The sequence below is a fragment of the Cyprinus carpio genome, chromosome B17, assembly GCF_018340385.1.
Source record: "Cyprinus carpio isolate SPL01 chromosome B17, ASM1834038v1, whole genome shotgun sequence".
NCBI lineage: Eukaryota > Metazoa > Chordata > Actinopteri > Cypriniformes > Cyprinidae > Cyprinus > Cyprinus carpio.
The window spans coordinates 1,773,682-1,797,160 of NC_056613.1; the positions used below are offsets into that span (position 1 = coordinate 1,773,682).

At 33.3% G+C, this 23,479-nt stretch overlaps 1 protein-coding gene across 2 annotated transcripts in view; it reads right to left on the reverse strand.

Moving 5' to 3' along the window:
* supt3h (SPT3 homolog, SAGA and STAGA complex component) overlaps window positions 1–23,479 on the reverse strand; it is a 110,448-nt gene that overhangs the window by 17,356 nt on the left and 69,613 nt on the right. For both annotated transcript variants that reach the window (XM_042743175.1, XM_042743174.1), the window contains exons 4-10: window positions 21,213–21,299; window positions 20,327–20,417; window positions 13,623–13,768; window positions 6,330–6,405; window positions 4,176–4,288; window positions 3,804–3,914; window positions 2,155–2,319 (exon numbers count right to left, since the gene is read on the reverse strand). In XM_042743175.1, coding sequence (XP_042599109.1) covers window positions 2,155–2,319; window positions 3,804–3,914; window positions 4,176–4,288; window positions 6,330–6,405; window positions 13,623–13,768; window positions 20,327–20,417; window positions 21,213–21,299 — 789 coding nt within the window. The remainder of the gene's footprint in view (window positions 1–2,154; window positions 2,320–3,803; window positions 3,915–4,175; window positions 4,289–6,329; window positions 6,406–13,622; window positions 13,769–20,326; window positions 20,418–21,212; window positions 21,300–23,479) is intronic.

The window sequence follows — 23,479 nt, forward strand, 5'->3', positions numbered from 1 at the left end:
GATTCTGATATATAGAGGCCTGACAGTAATCGTTAGTGCTGCGTGTGATTGGCTGTAATTGCAGTGTCTCTGAAGTCATTGGAGGGAAGGGAACGATTTCGACTCGGTATCTCTTAGCAGACGAGGGAAAAACAACTTCCCTGTTTGGATGTTTGCAATAAACATCAGAGAAGCTGGAGTCAGTAAAACAGGATGGGGAGGAAAATACAGAGACTTGTTTCTTGCTAATGCTTCCACTGTATATTAAGGGGCTGGAATCTATGCTAAGTATGAAAATAACCTCTGGGTATTACTTCTAGTGTAAAATAAACAGCGTTAGGCTGGCTGTTTGGTTTTGAGTGGCCCATCGGTCTAAGATTGGGGCGAGATTATCTGTTTGTCTGGCAGACGGGAGATTTTCAAAAAGAAATAAAAGATTTGACTGCCTTAAAATGTTATATAACATCAGTGAAGAAATTAGCACCACTAGTTATTCAACTTGGACTTGGACTAAAATGTGTGATTTTTGATGTACAAGTATGTTTGGTAAATTATGTAAAATATGTTTTTAATGTATATTTTAGCTGAGAATGATAAATAATAATGGCTATGGTTATATTATTATTATATTTTGAAAATAATTAAGAATTATTTATTAAAATGTATTATTATTAGGGCATTGTTTGAGAATGTAATCATTATACATACATACATACATACTATAATAATAACATGATGAAGAAGAAGAATTTAAATAAACAATATGATTAATCACTTACACAATTACTTGCATTTACGCATTTAGCAAACGCTTTTATCCAAAGCAACTTCAAAGGAGGAACAAAAGCAATTAATCAGAGCCAATAATATGCAATGCCATAACATTTATAAAATAATATTTTTTTATATATAATGATAATAGATTACTGTTATTATTATTGTTGTTATTATTACTAATATTATTATTATATTATGATGATTAAATTATTAAGAAGTGTATTATTAATAATAAACTTAAAAATATTAACAATTATTTATATATGAATATATTACTAATAATAATATTAATAATATCATCATCGCCATTATTTTTCTTTATTATACAGTACAGGTCAAAAGTTTGGAAACATTACTATTTTTAATGTTTTTGAAAGAAGTTTCTTCTGCTCATCAAGCCTGCATTTATTTGATCAAAAATACAGAAAAAAAATGTAATACTGTGATATATTATTACAATTGAAAATAATTGTTTTTAAATTTATTATACTTTAAATTATCATTTATTTCTGTGATGCAAAGCTGAATTTTTAGGATCATTATCACATGATCCTTTAGAAATCATTCTAATATGATGATTCATTATCAAAGTGTTAAATTGATAAAAAGTGATAGTAAAGAAAATATATTATTAGAATATATATTATTAGAATTTTTTTTTTTTTTTTTTTTTTGAATAAATGCAGTTCTTTTTAACCTTTTATTCATCAAATATATTAGACAGCAGAACTGTTTCCAACACTCATAATAAATCAGAATATTAGAATGATTTCTAAATGATCATGTGATAGACTGGATGTTACATGTGAAACTGAAGGCTGGAGTAATGATGCTGAAAATTCAGCTTTGCATCACAGGAATAAATTATTTTTTTTAAAGTATATTCAAATAGAAAACTATTATTTTAAGTTGTAATAATATTTCACAATATTACTGTATATTTTTCTGTATTTTTGATCAAATAAATGCAGGCTTGATGAGCAGAAGAGACTTCTTTCAAAAACATTAAAAATAGTAATGTTTCCAAACTTTTGACCTGTACTGTATATAATTCTCAGTTAAATATAGTATTTTATATCATTTACAAAACCTTTAACAAAATCAAACACTGTTAAATGTGAACAAATGACTAGGGATGCCAAAATGACACACTTCATCTTGTGTCATATAACAGAAATATTTCTGGTTCAACTACTTTAACTATAAAGAAACAGATGGCCCCGCCCCCAACTCCCCCATTGGTTGAGCCTGTTGTTATGTCCGGCCCAGTTCTCAAATAAACAGACTGCAGTTCCATTAAACAGACACTAGTGGTGCAGTGATCACACACTCATCTAGAACTGGAGGCTAGCTATATGATCTCTACATAACATAGATGTTCAAACAATATTTGTGTACCTTCTTCCTCTTCCTCTGTTTGTTCTTACTGCTGCCATCTTGGTTCGGCCCACCGTTGCCCTGAGCCATGGAGTGCATCTTTCCCTGGTGTCCCGTCAGAGGGCCGCTGGGAGTGGACGGCGGTGTGTTTTCCGGGGAGTCCGTCTCCTTTTTAGTGCTTGTAGCCTAAAGATAGACCAGAAAAATCACACGTGAGCACAAATTGACGTTAGACGACTGCTTCACATACAAAATCACAATGTGCCTGACCTCCTCATACACAAGACTCGTTTTTAGGAAACTCGTGATGCTTCAAAACACGACCCTGAAAACATCACCTGCAGTCTTACGACACGTCTCGGTCCTATCGCTCAAACCACAGGGTCATTCTGTCACTCTCGCCACATGGGAACGCAGCCGACCCCCAAGGACCAGCAGAAAAACAATACTGGAATTCAGACTAAAAAAATACCATGTGCGCTTCCAGACCCAGAGTGGCCTTGGCCGAGTCCGAGAGAGAGAGACAGATGAGGTTTTGTGGTTTCAGTGACACAGAAGTCCATCCATGGAGCGGATCCCGCAGCTCAAAACCACCTTGGACAAACTTGGCGTTCTACTCGGCGAGAGGTCAAAGCCGCGGAGCAGGACGCTCTTGTTTGGTTTTCTTCTCCAATGGACAAGCGCTTGGAGAAAGCTTCTGACATGACCGTTATCACCAGAAAAACCATTTGAACTATTCTATAGCATCAGCAAACAGCAACTAACATCATAAAACATAATAATAGTGGATTAGAGCATAAGAATAGATAATGTAGAGGCTTCTCGGAGAGAAAGAATATCATTCACATGCAGCTTAAACCAAACAAACAACACATTAGTGACCAAATAACTGACTTTCTTTCTAGAAAGTCTAGAAGACAGTGATTGAATGAATGATTGAAAGGAATAATTTAGCAAAAAAAAAAAAATCAAAAATGATTTTCTGTAAAAAAAAAAAAAAAAAAATCATGCTGGTCTTTACTTTTATTGCTCTTTTATGTTGCAATTTAAGGAGCTTGCTTGCATTTGTCACAATTCACTTCCATTGTATTCTGCTAAACATCTCCTTCTCCTGAAGGTGAATTAATAAAGGTGAACAATTTATTAATTATTTTTATTTTTGAGGGAACTATCACTTTAACCATAGTTTATAATTTCCAAATAAATATTACATTATTATAGTATTATAATTATGTGTAATTACACAATAATTATGTATACTGTATATATACACACAATTTTTGGGGGATCCATACCTTTAAAAACGATTTATAATTTCCAAATATACATCCAAAGTGTTACTTATATACTATTATAGTAATTTTATATTTATAATTTTTCTTAAAATTTTTCTTTAATGTTTAGTAATTTATGTACTTTTGTCATTTAGATTTTTTGATTTTGTCTATTTTTATTTCAATTTTAGTTTTAGTGTATTTTAGGAAATCAACAAACTTATTTTATGTCTCTTAGTTGCCAATGAAACATTTCTAATTTTAATTGAACTTATCACATGCTATTTAAACTTCATTTCAATTAATAAAAATGATTTCTAATAGTTTTTAATAGTCACTTAGTTACCCATAACAAGACTGATTACCAAAAAGTAAACTGAAAAGTGTTTTGTTTACCTCAGCCGAGGAGTTGCAGTACTGGATGAAAGTCGCTGATATGGCGTGTTGAAACGGATCGCCTGTTTTGGGAGTCATATCTTGTTTAACCAATAGGGCAAGGTCAACAACCTAAAATATAAAACCATATCAGCTTATGAGTAATGGCACTTGATATGAAGAACAAGCTGACAATATTTTTCCCAGGAAACATCATACTGAATGAAGAAAGCACTGGAATGCTTCAGAAGAGCTTATTTTCAGGGTGTTATTGCACTGGAAACAGAGACCGAGCGAAAGTAAATTGGCAATTTAGCAAATGTCAGAGTGATTTCCTGAAATGAAAGGGTTTGTCGTTTTTGTGATTTCATGCTGAGTCTGACAGCAGCTCACCTGGGCCACTGTCTCGTAGGCCAGATAGGACAGGATCTCCATGGACATGGCGTTGGGCTTCACATCCAGACTGCTGCAGTCCAGCCACTCGCGGAATTTCGAGGCCTTCTTAGCTAAACAGAGCAGACAGCTTGAGTGAGAATATGATCTGCTGATGCACACTATAAAAAAAACTTACCGTAAAAGACTCTAAAGATGCAACAGTAATAACCTGTTAATTACTTCTCTTACAATATATGTTGAAAAACCCTAACAGGACATAAAATACTGTCAGTTAATAAAATGTAGTTTTTACTGTAAATTTAAGTTTAATCTGTAAAACCTAAAATACTGGTCTAATCAGAAACATGTTTAATTTATAAAGTTTAGTTTGACTTCATAATGAAGAATTATATGATTTATCTTGCACCACTGGCAAGGATAGCTGACTGAAGATCTGTCGCTTAAAAAGCAATGGGAAGATTCAGAATGGCAAACTACTTATTAGTGAGTGAGTAGTATGCAATATGCATATTGTGCACACTAGGTAAGTTTCCTGTATGTATGAAATATGGATTACCTATTTAGCAGACACTTTTATTCAAAGTTAGGAGCAGTTTGTATGAATAGCAGCTATATTTATAGTACACAACGCCAAATGCAAGTAAAAATTAGATTAGTAAACAAATACTGCCAAAATGTACAGGACAGAACTTTGTGAGACACTATATATGCTACAATGCAATGCACTTGATTTGAACTGATTTGACATTTTACTGGTTAAATGAAAACATATCAAATGCTGAACTGAAGGAATAGATCAACCAGAAATACAAATAAGCTGAGAATGTGCAATAATATGTGCAATCCAAGAGTTTTTCTTCATCAGATTTGGAGAAATATAGCAGTACATCACTTGCTCATCAACTGATCCTCTGCAGTGAATGGGTGCCGTCAGAATGAGAGTCCAAACAGCTGATAAAAACATCACAATAATCCACAAGTAATCCACACCACTCCAGTCCATCAGTTAATGTCTGGAGAAGACATCCATAATTAAGGCATTTTTAACTTCTACCCAAATACGAGTCCATAATCCAAGTTTTTCACTAGAGGAAGCAATATTATGGATAATGGACTTGTATTTTAGCTGGAAGCAACAGTTTAAAGTTCAAAAACACCTTGATGGATTTGTTTCTTACTAACAAAGAGCTTTTCACTTCACAAGACATTAACTGATGGACTGAACTGATGTGGATTATCATGATGTTTTTATCAGCTGTTTGGACTCTCATTCTGACGGCACCCATTCACTGCAGAGTATTTATTGGTGGGCAAGTGATGTATTTTCTCCAAATTTGTTCTGATGAAGAAACAAACTCAAGTACATCTTGGATGGCCTGAGGGTGAGTACATTGCCAGCAAAATTTTACTTTTGGATGAACTATTCCTTTAAATATGCATGCAACATGACAACAATCTAGCATGCTAACATAACTGCTTGAAATGTTCATAAGCAGTGCATACTGCATTCCTTTTCTACATACTATTAAAAAATATCTGGCAAAATACAATGTACACTGCACAATTTACATATGGTATTTAATGTCAGACATACCCTGTTTCACCACAAATGCTCAATTTCCGGCCCTGAGACGTGTTTTCGGTCAGATTTAGTGTGTACTCAGCATCAGTGTTGCGTAACAGGGTTATTCAGGCACATTTACTGTGCTGTTGTCCCGACCTGCAGCTCGATGCCAGTAAGACATCACAGTTACTGGAGCGGCACAAAGCCAGTGAACATGTTATTAGGGCTGAAATGTGGCCTTCAGAAGCCAGCAGTGGTGTGTTCACAATCCCACAGCTGCGTTCTTACAAGCCCTCGGGCGCAGAACTGCCAACCGAACAACTCATCAGAGACGATATCTGACGTGCTGCAACTGACATGAGGAGTGCCGCGCTCTCAAACCATACCTGACATACTCACAGAGCAACACAACGGATGCTTTCATCAGTGCATATGCAGTGAATCCTAAAGCATTCCTGCAGCTCAATTCACAAGGAATGTATGAACTGATAAAATGCACACCTTTAATGCAATATAAGTCACTCCGACTAAAAGTGTCCGACAAATGCATTAATAAAACAAAATCATGTTTGTGAATGAATACTTACAGAAACTCAGCTGTCGACTTTCACAGAAATCACTGTACTGACTGGAATCCATGTTTCTGGTCATCTTTTCAATTCTCTGTATAAAAAATGAAAAGTAAAACTTTAACTATTACCCTTAATATCATGTGTCAACATCATAAAACACATATCAAGACAATTATGAGCAATGCAAGCCCACTATTGTTTTTGAAATGTCTCTTCTGCTCACCAAGGCTGCATATAAATGATCAAAAAATACTAGAAAATCTGTAATATTGTGGAATATTATTACAATTTAAAACAGCTGTTTTCCACTTGAATATATTGTAAAATGTAATTTATTCCTGTGATGCAAAGCTGGATTTTCAGCATCATTACTTCAGTCTTCAGTGTCACATGATCCTTCAGAAATCATTCTAATATGCTGATTAGCTGCTTGAGAAGCATTTCTGATTATCAGTGCTGAAAACAGTTGCGCTGCTTCATATTTTTGTGCAAACTGCCATCATTTTTATTTTTCAGGATTCTTTGATGAATAAAAAGTCGAAAAGAACGGCAATTATTTGAAATAGAAACCTTTTGCAACATTATAAACGTCTTTACTTTCACCTTTGAGTGATTTAATGCATCCTTGCTGAACAAAAGTATTAATAAACCAAAATATAAAAAACCACTCTTGACAATATCCCATAATAATCCCTTCAATTAATATACTGCTATATCTACGAAGCTCCTGTGTGACGGAATGGTTTAAACCGCAGTTTTATCAGCTACTCTGAGGATTCAACAAGACGACAGACGTCATTATTTCCTCGTTTTATGCCCTGCGATAACATAACAAGGGAAGGAGCGTCTGTGTAAACTTTAAGAGAGCCGTGCGCAGTAATGAACCCTCTTAATAGCAACCCAACAGGTCCGACTCGGATTAGAACCTATAATTAGACGTTTCCTCATCCTGGACCAATTTCATACCTTCACATAACAGTCAAATTGAGCTCTCCACCAGGCCGTCTGTCTAAACCACTTCACACCAGGCCGTGTGTCATAAAACATAAAGGCTCAAGGTTTACGACTGCTTTTTTTCCTCCTCGTGCCGCAGAGGATCTGTTTTACGGTCTACAGAGAGCCGTGTCTCCGAGAAGCGCTGGGTTCGAGGCTGAGGACAGTCTGACGTGACGCTCGGGGCTCCGGGCCCAATGCGAGGCAGCCTGGATCACTTTCAGGCCACCCAAACCAACCGGAGTCTTTTTATTTAGTTAGCTGGCAGTCATTGGAAATTCCATCTTTGAAAATACATATTAATGATGCCGAGCGCCTGCTCGTTACACGGCGCTGGAACTGCGATTTCTATTAGCGTCGTTAAGAGCCGAATGGAGGTCTCGTTTTGCACTCGGAGGGGGAATTCGCAGCAGTCTCGGTGTCTGGGTCCCGCTCCAAATTGGGCCGCGAGCGATACGAGACTGGAGCCGCTGCACTTTTAAATAACTCTTGTCAAGCGGCTGGCCTGAGACAGGAGAAATGTTTTGACTGTGGGTTATTGACTGAAAAGAGCAGCGGGGGGATTCGATGTTTTTTGAATACTATGTTTAGCCGCTGATTAAATCAAAACGTTGACCTACCTGCTAATAGCCAAATTACACCCACAACTGACGCGGCGGCCGTATAGGAATACGTTGGCAAATATTTGATTTGGCCGCTGGTGGCTTTCATTTCATGCCAGTGTGGTCTGGATAAAGGGAATCTCAATTTGTACCACTGCTAGCGATGAGATTTCCATAGGCCGGGGCCCAAGATATATTCTGGATATCTAGTGTAGTGCTGTGTATTTCAATGCACGTCACTCGGTGATTAACAGCCCGAGGCAGGCTAGAATTAAATTTGTGGGGCATTTCATTCAGACACGCGGCTAAGTTTAGACGATCATATGCGGATGGGTTTAAAGTGCCTCTGTTTTTGTGTGAAAGAGAGTCAGTGTTGTAGATACGAGGCTTTGGGAGAGATTTAACATCACTCTCATGTTGAAGAGACTCCTGATGATACTCACAATTTGAATTTCAGTCATCACTGAAAGAGCGAATGAGAAAACAAATCCACTAGCAACTTCCTGAACCTATTAAGGGTCACAATCATTGTGATAAAACCATAGACAGTAAAAGAAATGGACACAGCGACCCCATTGGAACTCAATTGAGACAAGTGAAGCCCGTTTTTTTAGCGATTTTATTCCGTTTCTGACGTGCAGACTCAAACTAAACTTGATGACGTCAAACAACCTGTCTGACAGATAAATCTTCTAGTCAGCTGTGCGTGCAAACTGCCATTTATGTTGCAGAGACGGCGAGCTTGCGCGGGGAGTTCTTTGGCGTGATTCAGGAGTAAGTATTCGATTATCTATTTTGTATAGTATTTTAAAATAACGCCAGTACGCCATATCTCTTGACGTCTCCCCGATTGCCTGCGAGCTTCTCCTCCTTTTACGGGTAATTTCTCTACTGTGCGACAGAGAGTCGAGTGCTTATGACGCAATCGTTAGCCTATTTTTACAAAAAAAATTGTTTCTACGGGGGCATAATGTAACATAGAAGTAATGGAGCCCTTTATACAGTTTGTCGTGTTAACTTTAGAAATTAATGGACAAATGGAGTCTTTAAAACCTCAGATGCAAAGTGTTTCGCTGTCAAAGTGACGCCAAAATGAATGGGAGTCAATGGGATGCTAACGCAAGTGAAGTTTGCACAAGATGGGCGGCACCCCCCGCCGACTTCAACTTCTGGTCGACTTCCATGCCCCTGGATATTAAAACTATAATGCGTCAAACGATTAAAACATCCAAATAAAAGTCATTTGTTTAATATAAATAAAACTGTGTATACCATTGTGTGTACACACATTATGACAGATATAAAGTGGAAACACATGCATATAATAAATTTACTATTTTCAGTTTACAACTACAATTATATATGTAAAGACATACTTTTATTTTGGAATATTATATATATATAATATATATATATATAATATATATATATATATATATAGCTTCAAGCATTATTATGGCATTGTATATGGTAAAAAATATTATGATATAGAATGTCAATAGTGGCCTTAGTTTAAATAAATAAATAATGGAAACTAGATCAAATTACAAATTAAACTAAATTAAAATGAAATAAATAAATAAATAATTATCTTAAAAAAAATAATATAACAAACTCAATTTCATTTAGAGTCAAAGTAATTGATTGATAATATTAATTTACAATAAATGTTCATTTTTGGAATTATATAACAATTAAAATATTATGGTAAAACTATTATTATGGCATTGTTTATGGTCTTGGACGGAAGGATCGATAAATTAATATATTATATATATATATTTAAATTAGGGTCATTTTCAGGGTGATGGAAACAGCTAATATGAATTCAAGCCAAAAAAAAAACAAAAACAAAAAAAACTCCCTTTCACTCAAGTCCAGACAAGACATCTGAGTTTGATTCTTTAAAAGGGAAAACACTCTCAAAGAGACTTTTATTATGTTATTCAGATTCAAAAACTTCCAGTATATGAACTAGTTTACAGTTCACATTACTGCTTTTTCAAGGAAAACTGAAAGAAAAAAAAGCAAAAAAAACAACAATATACAACACTGCTTTCTTCATTTAATATACCATTTCCAATTTAACAAACAAAATACAGATCACCAGTGTCCCAGAATAGCATCCTGCTGTCATCATGGCATTAAGGCAAAACAATGCGGATCCCACACATCATGACAAAAACACTTTTAAACATTCCCATCTGAACGCGGCCGGGAAAATAACAGATTGTCAAGAGATCTTAGAGGGTCCTTGGGAAGATGGATGATCTGCCGGAGGAAATACAATCCACACACCGCTGACAAAAGAAAGGTCATCACCGGCTGATCAAGTGTAGCAGCGCGCCTGAGCCGATCGACTGGACATCTGACAGATGCTTGACCCGCGAGCTGCGGCTTTGGAAATCCTATGAAATAATGGCCTGAGTATTTACACAAGTGCTGTAGTTTATATAAACTAACTTCTGTAAATATCTCATGGTTTTCAAACTCTCTAATATTTGATTAATGACAAATTTTGAATCTTAAATAGTTCTCCATCTTTTGTAAAATATTTATACATAGAACAATTACAAATTTATAAAAAATTTAATACGTAATATAATAAAATATATAATAAAAAATTCATACAAAAAAAAAAAAAACTATATAAAAAAATATAATATTATAATAAATAAATAATATAAAAAAAATAAAAAAAAACTAAAAAGTAAAAACAATACAAAAATAAAAAAATATGTTATAATAAGTTTTTACTATTTTGTAATTTTTATTATTTTATACTCATTCATGTAACAAAGTAGTAACTAATTAAATTTTTTAATATTTAAATACATAACCGAAAAAAATACATAAATAAATTTTCTACATACAGATAAAGAATAAAAATAATTTATTATTATTATATAATTAATATAATGATAAATACATGTTAAATAATATTTTATACAATAAAATCATCATAAACACTGTGTGTGTGTGTATATATATAAAAACAAAAAAACACAAAATACCGTCAAGTATATTCAATAAGAAGTTAAAACCAGTCATAAGGGTAAATTTTTGGAAACTGAGATTTATGAATCATCTTAATAATAAGAAGTTAAAACCAGTCATAAGGGTAAATTTTTGGAAACTGAGATTTATGAATCATCTGAAAGCTGAATAAATAAGCTTTCCAATTTATTTCAATATTCATTTACAATATAGGACAATATTTGGTCGAGATACAACTATTTGAAAATCTGGAATCTGAGGGTGCAAAAAAAAAAATCAAATATTGAGAAAATCATCTTTAAGCTTGTCCATACTGTAACATGTACTGTCTGCATCAGGTAAGGTGAGCAGATGGAGGAGCGCAGGGAAAGCAGGCATGTGCTGTTAGCCAACAGAAGAGCTAGTTAAAGAAGACGAGGGGGCGGTGGGTGAACGGGGCACTAGATAAAGCAGCACAGTGCCGTGTGGTTAAACCATAAAGCTCCTCTCTCCACGACTTCATGAGTGGGGCAAAGTGGGAGGCCCAGAAGGATATGGTTCCTTATTCCCAAAAGGTTGTCCTGATAGCTAAAACATACCCATTAAAACACTCAGTAAGAACAAAGATTTGGGGGAAACCGCAGGCTTTCTTGGCCACATCCAGAACTGTTTTAATTGAGACGGGACGTGTAACGTCTCATGGTAATACCCCTTGTCCACGGCTCTTGCTTTAGACCTTTAATTACATCTTTCAGCTGTGGCCCTTTATTTCACTCGGCACAGTGAGAACCAAAAGACAGAGTTCATGCTCATATCGCAGAGATTCAGAGTGTTTAATCACATATCGATGTCTGATAAAGATACACATCCCAGATCGGACTGAAAACACTCCTGTTGTCATCTGACAGGTCAATTCCTGCTCTCTGGTTTCACTCGTGGTGTATTTGCATGTCTGTCTGCTGTGCACAGAGGAAACTATCACGATGGAAACTCAGACTATTAGTGGAGGACGATGAAACCCAGTCGGAGCTACTGACAGCAGTCTGAGCCTCGCTTTCTTGTCTTTTATGGAGCACGAGTATCAGATCCACATGTTTCAGTGTCGTCTCAATATCAGGTGCTTCTGTGGCTCTCAACTGTGTGTTTAAACACCTTGTTTGGGTCAAACTTCTGTTCCACAATGACTACAGGAATAAAGTGCACTTGTTCATAATGTTGTTTAAGTGCACACGCTGTCTGAGCTCTTTGAGCACTCGATTCATTGAAGGAATTATCCTGGAAGATTACTGACGGTTAGTATTTGCACAGATAACTGCAATCCGGACAGAATAACCTGACAAACACAATGAGGAAAAAAAATCCACAAAATCTTTTACTGGACTACACAATCACAAAATAATTCAACATTTTTCTCTTATATGCATTTTTAGAGTCAAAGTAACTGAATTAAATTTTTATTGTTCAATAAATTTCCAAATTTTAGTTAAAATTCAAATAATATGGTAAAAGTATTATTATAGCATGGTATATGGTAAAAAATAATATGGTGTGATATATATATGTGACCCCGGAGCACAAAAGCCGTCTTAAGTCGCTGGGGTATATTTTTGTAGCAATAGACAACAATACATCGTATGGGTCAAAATTATTGATTTTTGTTTTATGACAATATTCAATATTTAGATTTTTTTGCACCCTCAGATTCCAGATTTTCAAATAGTTGCATCTCGGCCAAAGATCCTAACAAACCATACATCAATGGAAAGCTTTCAGATGATGTATAAATCTCAATTTTGAAAAATTGACCCATATGACTGGTTTTGTGGTCCTGGGTCATATATGTTAAAATTTGTTAAAATGTTAACCATTGGTTTAAATAAATAAATAAATAAATAAATAAATGGAAACTGGATCAAATGAACTAAAGTGGATAAAAAAAAAAGGGATGAGTGTACTTTCAAATCCAGGGACATTGTAAATTGATGTAATTTTTGTAAAATTCATTATTAACAATTATATTAGAATTAAATACAGCATGGTATATGGTAAAATTAATATGTTATGAAATATAATCTGGAATGTGTGTGTGTGTACACATAAAATGACAAAATAAATGTATGTATATGTTTGTGTGTGTGTGTACACACACACATATATATATTATATATATATATATATATATATATATATCTATATATATATATATATAAACATAAAATGACAAAATAATAAATGTTTTTACATGCACAAACTGATTATGTTTAATAATCTAACAGTGTGTGAGGTAAATGCCTTTAACAAATATTTCTGACTTGACAAGAGGAAATATAATATGACTCCTGATATATCTCCTGTCTATTAAGCATCTGAATGTTTAGGTTTTGACGCCAATATCAGAGGAAATTGGATCAAATTCTTGTGGTTTCTTGCACTGCCAGTTTATGGACTGCATGTAAAACTCGTAAAGGGATTTGTATAATAACTGATTTTTGATAGTTCATTTGTTGCTGTGCCAGTAAACACACTTAAAATCTTAATTTAACTGTGCAGGGCGTAGTGGTAAGTGAATAAGATACAGAGTTTTGGTGAATTTGGCTGATCTTTATCATGAAAGAATGAAGTACTCCTTTTATTTCTGTGACCACAATACAATCCCCTCCAATTTCTCCCACAATCCCAGTCTGTGTTGTCCACCCTCGCTGAAGCGTGCACATTTCTGCTCTCGCCTCCTACTCACCTCCAGCCGCTCCTGCTTGACTTCATCCACCTCCTCTTCCTCCACCAGCGACAGGAATTCCCCGGTCTGGTCGATGGAGCTCATGAAGTCCTGCAGCAGGCGCTGTCTCTTGTTGATGCTGCTGCTGCTGCTGCTGCTGTATTTGTCTGAGAGAGGACAGAAACAGTCAGAGCACATCTGCAGGCCAGCTGAGATCCAGCGGCCCACTCGAGTCATGCAGACCCACGCTTACATCTCACACAAATACAGGCCAAAACTCCTTTCAAATCTGCTACAGGACAAAATTATACACTGCTTGAATGACAAAAAAAGCTCATATAATAGAGAGACCTACGGGACACGGTTTAGTCTCTTAAAAACGTTCAAATCAAGGGGTTTGAATGATCTGTTAAGTATTTTATTAGAGAAGGAAAATGTTCTTTAAGAGAATTTGAAATGATTTAATCTTTGCCATAATCCATTACAATGACAGATGAGCTGAATCTTAAAACTGGTGAAAATATTGTCCAGTACTGACTGATAAATAACCACTAACATGAAATGACAACTGATACTGGTCCAGTATATAGTGCATCCTCAGTTAAATGCCTGAAATGACTTTTGTAGGCAAATATAAATTATGCATTTATATAAAAGTTTTTTTTTTTTTTGTACAAAACTATTTTTAATGAGTTATATCAGTAAATGGATGTAAATATAACACTTGATGAGGCTTTTCCTTCCCCTTTCCACTCCAAAATTGTTTATGATAATAATAATAATTATATATATATATATATATATATATATATATATATATATATATATATATATATATATATATATAAAAAAAATAAAAAAAAAAAAACAAAAACATAAATTTATTATTATTTCATGTGTTAAAAATATACAAATTAAATATATGTTATACTATTACTTAAATAATCTTAAAATTACTAATAATTATTATAATAAATTCTTATAATTTATATTAAATACATTCTATAATTATATAAAAAAAATTAATGACCATTATTAAGATTTATTAATGTTAACATTTTATTAGCATAATAACTAAATAAATAAAATCTTATTTTTTTAAGAATAATAACATTATATTACTTGTGTAAAAGAACAAATAATCATTATAATATAATATAACATAATATAATATTTTGTATGTTTAATGTAAATTTAAAATGTATAAATGTTAATATTGTACATGTATAATTATATATAAAATAGTTTTCACATGTATAATTATTACAATATATATTTTAATGTACATTGTTAACATTTCTTAATGTTAACGTTATATTAACATAATAACTAATTAACTAACTAAATATTATTTTTAATTAAAAATAATATATTAGTAAGAGAGGAAAAGCCTCATCAAATAATCACTATTATTATTAACATATTATAAAACATATTTATTCATTTATTAATAATTTTAATCTATGCTTAAAATAGATAAATGTTAATATGTATATTTAAAACAATTACATATAATATAATTTTAAAATGTATAACTATTGCAATATATTTTAATGTACATTATTAACATTTATTAATGTTAACATTACATTAAATATATATATATATATATATATATATATATATATTATATATATATATATAATATTAAATAAATAAATAAATAAATAAATAAATGCAATCTTATTTTTTAAGAATAATAATATAATGGGGTGGAAAAGCATCATCAAGTGTCCATCAAACATTTTCCTTCTTCAGCAGTGTTTAAAACATCTCCTCATGAAGTTGGTTAATGAATGTCCAGATTGAGCAGAGCTGGAATCCAGACTACTAAACTGCTGAAATATGAGAGATTTTTCATCTGTGTCACGTTTTGTTCACTATGTACATAATTCCCACAGCAGCATAAAACCACAGCAAACTACTTTCACTTTTTCCAGCATGTTCATGCGGTTCAGCGTCAGCGGGCATTATGGGCCTAAAGCTCCAGGGTGGGAAAATGAAAAAAAGAAGGAAAATGTTAATTAAATGAAAGGAAATACACTGATTAAACACACTTCTGTGAAGTAACGTCTGGTTGTGAATGACAGAAATAGCCCCAGAAAATGTTTAATCAAGGTTACTGAATTTATGACACCTAAATAACAGCTCATTTTATGGGCTTCAGGTTCGTTGGGACTGGCACAGCACAGCCTTGAACAGACTGTAATTGTGGACTTCCTCTGTAAATGCTGCAATTCAATCAAACGGTAAAAACGTCAGTTTGTATAAACTCACTTTTAAATGATACAAATATGTTGACGTACATAATTAGTAGTGTATTTCTGGCTTTAAAGAATCCTTAATTTGACATCTGATACAATATTTGGATGAATAAAAGGCCTTGGAAAATCTTGGTTTGGACAAATAGTTAATCTAATAATGATGAAATGGTGCATTAAAATCTAACTATATAAACACTAGTAAAACATCTTTGATCTGATGAACTTGTCGCTCAAAATTAAAAAGTACAAGTACAAAATAGCATTTTAAATGTGCCTGTAACAGAAGTGCTTTGAATACAGCAGTTTAATATGCAAAACTGCATAAAAATACATTCAAGTTTGCATATAATGCATTTCTTTCTAGACTTACCTAACGTAGTTTAACTTAGCATACAGTATGTTTATAGAGCAATATATCTAAATTCATAAACAAGATCAATCAACAGTGCTTGTGACCCAATTTATGTCCACAATTACTTGTATTTCCAAGATAAACAAGATATTTAGTGCAAAAAAAAAAAAAACTTACACCTGATCTTATACACTGAGAACTGAACACACTGTGAAAAGTGTTCAACTGGACGAAGAGTAGTAATGAAACTAAATAAACACTAGTAAAAACATCTATGATCTAATGAATTAATGCTTCAAAATAAAGAAACACAAGTAAAAAAGAAATCACATTTTAAATATGTCTAAGCTAAATGTAACAGGATGTTTAGAAGTGCTTAGAACAGCAAATAAAAACATACAACTGCATAAAAAAAAACACATTGATCTAGTGAATTCATCCTACAACTACAAGTATTTTTTTAATTCACCTGTAACAGGATGATCAGAAGTGCTTTAAACACAGCAGATTATGCATTTTTTTCTAGATTTACCTACCTTAATTTAACTGAGCGTATGTTAATAGAGCAAAATGTCTAAATTCATAAACAAGATCAACCAACAGTGCTTGCGACCCAATTTATGTCCGCAATTACTTGTATTTCCAAGATAAACAAGATATTTAGTGCAAGAAAAAAAAAAAAATTCTGTGAGACCTCATCTTATCCACTCAGAATTGAACACACTGTGAAAAGTGTTCAACTGGCTAAGACTAGTAATGAAATAATTAAAACCTAACTAAATAAACACTAGTAAAAACATCTATGATCTAATGAATTCATGCTTCAAAATAAAGAAATACAAGTAAAAAATAAATCACATTTTAAATATGCCTAAGCTAAATTTAACAGGATGTTTAGAAGTGCTTTAAACACAGCAGATTATGCATTTTTTTCTAGACTTACCTACCTTAATTTAACTGAGCATATGTTTATAGAGCAAAATGTCTAAATTCATAAACAAGATCAACCAACAGTGTTTGCGACATAATTTATGTCCGCAATTACTTGTATTTCCAAGATAAACAAGATATTTAGTGCAAAAAAAAAAAAAAAACATGGAAAATGAAAAGTGTTCAAATGGACAAAGACTAGTAATGAAGTGGTGCAATAAAACCTAACTAAATAACACTAGTAAAAACATCTATGATCTAATGAATTAATGCTTCAAAATTAAGAATTACAAGTAAAAAAAAACAAAAAACATTTTAAATATGCCTAAGCTAAATGTAACAGGATGTTTAGAAGTGCTTTGAACAGCAAATAAAAACATAAAACTGCATAAAAAACAAAACGCATTGATCTAGTGAATTCATCCTACAACTACAAGTATTTTTTTGAAATCACCTGTAACAGGATGATCAGAAGTGCTTTAAACACAGCAGATCATGCATTTTTTTAGACTTAGCTACCGTAATTTAACAGTGTATGTTTACAGAACAATATGTCTAAATGTCTAACATGACCAACCACACAACCAATAGCATTTGCCACCCAAATTGTTTCTGTAACTACTTTCTATTAAATTCAATATAAAAGTTCTCCTATCATGCTTTTTTTTACAATTACCTAATGTAATTTAACTGAGCTTTTATAGAACAATAGCCTATGTCTAAACGCCATAACACTGATTAACATTTGCAACCCAATTTATTTGTGTAACTACTTGTACTTCTGAGTGAAACACAATATTCAAAATTAAAAAAAAAAAAACAGGTGAAACTAAGAATTTTACACGTGATGAAAATAATAGTTGCATTTAGCAGCTCTAAACCATTGCATTTAGCAGCTCCGTTTCCGCCACTGAATAAATAATAAAAAAGGTAATTTTGAAGTTTTATCTCACAATTCTGATTTTATCTCGCAATTGTGACTTTTTTCGAACAATTCTGACTTTATAATACACAACTGCCAGTTTATATCACACAATTCTAAAAAAGTCTTTGAAAAAGAATCAGAAAATCTCCCAAATCTAAATCCAATTACGAAAAATCTGAATTTAAAAATGCCAGAATCAAGCATACACACCACAGAAAAAAGAAAAAAGTCAGAATTGTGAAATAAAAACTTGCAATTACCTTTTATTTTTAATTCAGTGGCGGAAACAGGCTTCCACACTAATTGAACTGGCATGAAGATATTAAGATTTCATTAACATTATGATTTTCTGTAAATTTGACTTGACTAAATGGGATTGATATCAAACAAAAAAGAAAGTAAGTTTGATGAATTGCTCACAGTACAACACATAGTAAGAAAATAAACAGCACTTCACAATGACAATCTCCTGCTCTACTGTCTCTGAGCCCAGATCTGCTGAGCAACCATAAAAAAGGACAATAGCGGTTGAACAGAAGTTCCTCATTTGCAGCTTAGTTTTGTTTTAGGGGTCACTGCACGAACACTGCATGGAAAGAAATCAAAACCTATGTTCTCGCTCTACGATGCCCTCCAAACGCACCACACCAGAGCAAAACCCCCTCCTGTCACGGGCTGGCTCCCACCGCAGGCCTCCAAGCACTCACACCGAAACAATTCCCTCCTAGATTTTAAATCGCATGCAATAATGCAGATAATAGTCAGAGAAGAATAATCCCCCGGTTTGAAGTACTTTTTTGGGGTCAGAAACTTTCAGAAGACAAACACATTGCAGACAGCGAGCCATGGAAAAGCATCTGCGTTGAGACAGGGAGACTCCACCGTCCAAACACTGCATTTCACTGCTCTCTCTCAAGTTACACTCTAGATGAGGAGCAAGAGTCCTAATGACACTCTGCATGACATTACGCTGCTCGTGCGGATGGTTTTCCTCGCTCACGCTCATTCTTCGGTGATATTGATGAGGGAGAGCTGTTCAAAGCAGATTCAGGCCAAAGCTTCTGTCTGCATTTTGGTTAATGACTTGCGCTGATTGACTTTGGCGTACAAAATTACCCCTCAACTCCACTCGTTATGCACCGCTTCGTCATTTAAGGCAACAGCTAAATGGTAAAATGGCTGTTGATGGGGGAAAATGTTTTGAATATCTTACGAACAAAATCATTCAAGGAAAACATGCTAAGCAGCAAAATATATGAAAGAAGAATACACCAACTAGGGTTGGGAATTGAGAACAGGTTCACCATTTTTTTTTAAATAATTTTCATGATGATTGGTTCTGGTTCTATTAATGGTTCTGAACCATTATTTAAATTTTTTAATTTGAATTCTAAAAAAGAATGTTTTGTTGTCATGGCGATCAACATTGAACTGAATTGAATTGAATTGAACGCCTTTATTGTCATTGTATTTTTCTGCATACAATGAAATTAGGAGCACTGCTCCTGACTGGTGTTAGAAAAACAAACATATAACCACAGACAATAAATAAGACTATACGACTGTACAGTTCAATTTTACAAATAAATACAAGTGACTGAGTCGTGATATTCACACTGAGCAATCTGAGTAAAGTGACCATTTATAGTATTGCACGTTGGCCTTCAGATTGATATGCACAGTATGCTTATACAAAGGTACAATTTAAATGGAATGAGAACCTGTAGAGATTTAGTGACTAGACATATTATTGCACAATTGACATATAGTGTATATTATTGCACATGTATTATTGCACCTTACTGCAGATATAGTTTTTTACATTTAGTAACCAGATATGGTAATTTCACCTGACATATTATTTAGTGCATTTGTTTGAAGTTTTGATAAATAAAGTATACAGACAGTGGTATTGCAGATTGACATACTGCATATTGTACAATATTGTATGTATTGTATATTGCATGTTGTATAGCGGCAGTATAGACAAAAGGGATTTAAATGAAATAAGTGACTGTAGTTAAAAGAATAACGTGGTTGGAATAGTATTTGGGATTTGTGCATTTATGAGTTTAAAGTCCTGATAGCAACTGGGAAGAAACTGTTCTGTAAGCGAGTGGTGCTTAATAACATGCATCTTATTTTCTGTGAGAAATGCATTTAATTCAACACTTGATTCATTGACTCTCAACTTTGAATCAGTGGCAGACTATAAAATGGATGAAAATATTGGAAAATACTACAAATATCGTACCTGAATCCAGCAGATCTTCATCGATGGTTTTGAGGACTCTGGATTTGTAGTCTCTGAACTGCATGTACCTGATGAGCCGCCGCAATTTTTTCTGAAAGAAAAAAAATAACAGGTTTAGCGTTCAAACTAGAGTTAAAGATGACAAGTTTGATTCATTTCAGTGAATCACGTGTCCATTTCAATGAATCGATTCAAAACTCTTGAACAGTTTTGGAATGCATCATCACTCAACATGTCATCTTCCATTTCCACAAAAATGTGTGGAAAACCTTGACTTTATTCACTGATTATATTTCTAAAGGTTTATTGTGTTTTAGTTCTTGCATTAAACATATTTGATGCACCCATCATATTTGATGCATGGATCTCCAGTCATCTTTGCCTCCTACAAAATGAACTTTTAGTGTGGGTTTCTTCACTACATTCAATAAAATAAAATAAAAATGGCAGGTGATACTGAGCAAAACAACAATATAAAAAAATACAAAAGCAAAATGAGAGAGAGAGAGAGAGAGAGAGAGAGAGAGAGAGAGAGAGAGAGAGAGTGTTATAGGTGGTAAGTATGATTAATTTCGGTGAAACCTTTGTTTTATTGATTGATTATTTTTTATTGAAGTTTATTGTGTATCAATTCTTGCATTAAACATATTCCATCTACTTAGGTCTCCTCTTCACTGAAATCACATAAATATCATGTAAAATCACCAAAAAGCTCAAAAGAATGTTTCATTACACCACCTAGCCCTGCTTCTTGCTTTTAAGCAGTAAGTGAAAAGCAAGAGAACTACAAAAGCAATAAAACTACTCAATAACCCAAGTGCTGGTCCATTAATATAAAGGCTAATGATTTATGTTGCGGTAATTTCTCATATTGGTGTGCTTTTACCTTGTCTTTCCTCATTAGAAAGATGATATCCTCTGGTGAAATGGCCCTGGCCCCTCTCAGGAGGGCCACCTCAGTGGCCTGATGGAGCTGCAGGAGCAAAGAAAGAAAGAAATGAAGGCAATTCAATCAGCAAAGCAAGCGAGAGTATGCAACAATCAGCGCTTGGTAAGATGTTTTTAAAATCAGCACTTTGTAAGTCACTGATACAGCATGAAGTCCTTGAGGAAACTGATAAGGGGTTTCATTTTTAAAGCAGGACTTGAGTCACTTTGGAGTGATGTGAGCTTCAAGTCTTGTGCAAGAACGTCTAACGTTGCTATTTCTGCTCAAAACTGTCCTTGAGTGCAATGCAAACAGAGAGAAATGCATCAAAACAACTGATAAAAATGAACCATGCACAGCAAAATATCATGTGATGCTGCTCTGGATATGAAAACAAGACTGCCTAACTTATTTGTTTTATGTGTCCTGATTTAATGTAAAGACATAATGGACCTTTCTATCAGCCAGTGCATGAGAGGTTTACACAGGAATGTCTAAATCATATGCAACTAAATCTTTAAGCTCGAGAAGGACAAAAAAGCTGCAATGAAAAATGTCTGGTGAAGTGCTATAATTTCACTTTGTTGCCAAAAGAGCAAAAACAGCTCATCCATCATGGTGCAAATGATAGCTGTTCTTATGTAAATCAACATATCCCATGAACGCTCTAGAATTATGGCAAATCTCATGGAGGGACTGTAGTGTTAACTTACTGATATTTTTAAACCCGTCCTAACAAAAGGATCAAAAAGGAGGATTGAGTTCAACAAAGCTATTCTTTGTAAAACTGCTTTGGACGTGAATGTGAAAAGTGCTATATAAATATACTGCACTGAACTGAAGTAAACCGCAACTAATGATCTGTGACGTATATAATAACAAACACACAAAAAGAGCGAGGTTTGATTACTTGTAGAGCTGGTTTTCTTAGTTAAAAGATGATTTCATGTTGAGGACGCACTTGTACATGAGAACAAAATACAGTCTGAAAAATGTAAAGCAAATACCATCATGTCATAATCAAAACAGTTAAAAAATAAAATAAAAGATGTCATTGGGAATATAAAAATATCTGGAAAACAAGAAGCATATTTAAAAGACCTTTAAGACCTTTTGCATTTAAAATCCAATTATGATTCATAATTTGTGATGTTATATGCTTTGATTTATATATTACAGTTACTAATTTTTTACTGTAATATAATGAGATTAATCTGAATCACAAAAAAAACATTTTATTTATATATATATATATATATATATATATATATATATATTAATATTATTAAAAATAAAAATATAGTTTATTTCAGTTAACATTTATTTTGTTTCATGCAATGAAAATGTTTTTATTGTTTTGGTAAACAGCACTGATAAACAGTCCTAAAAAGGTTTTATTTATTAAAAATATAATTTTTTATTTCTTCATTTAATTTGAATAAATAAAGTTTGATAAAGTAACAAAGTAATGAAAATGTTTTTTTAATGGTTTTAGTTTTAGTTATTGATAGCCCAAATAAATAGTCTTTAAAAAGGCATATTTCAATTTACTCAAAATATAATCTCTTATTTGTTTCTTCTAATTTGAATGAATGAATGAATGAATGAATAAACAAATAAATAACTAAAGTTTTTAAATGAATCAATTTAAAATTCTTGACTACTTTAAAGCATCATTTAAGCAGGTCTAACTTACTAAATGTTTTCATTAAAGGTATTCAGGAAGAAATGTGTGTAAAACCTTTATCTGTCTTGCTTCATGATGAGAAATGAGAGGAAAAACATTTGTCAAAGAAAACCACTGCACTGTGTACAGCAATAATTTTGCTTAATTGTCATTACAATAAATGAATGAACAAAAATAGTCCCAAAATATCAAGTCATATGCACTTTTTTTTTTTTTTGATGTTTGCATTATAAATTTAAACTGAAAATGCGCTGGAAAAAATAGAACCCTATCAGCATGTGATCCTCAATAAAGAGCTCTTGTTGGTAAAACCACTGAAGGGCCCTTGAAATATCCTCGACTCTGGAGTGAGGGGCCAATTAAACTCACAGAAGCAACTACAACTCGTCCAAAAAAGAAAAAGATGATATTCTTCACGAAGAGGCACAAACTTAATCCACCTTGAGTCCTGGAATACACACAAGCAATTCTCAGCGTCTGTAAACATTTGCTGGTCATAAATATATTTGCTCAGTGAGTGTGCGAGCCGGACGGACCC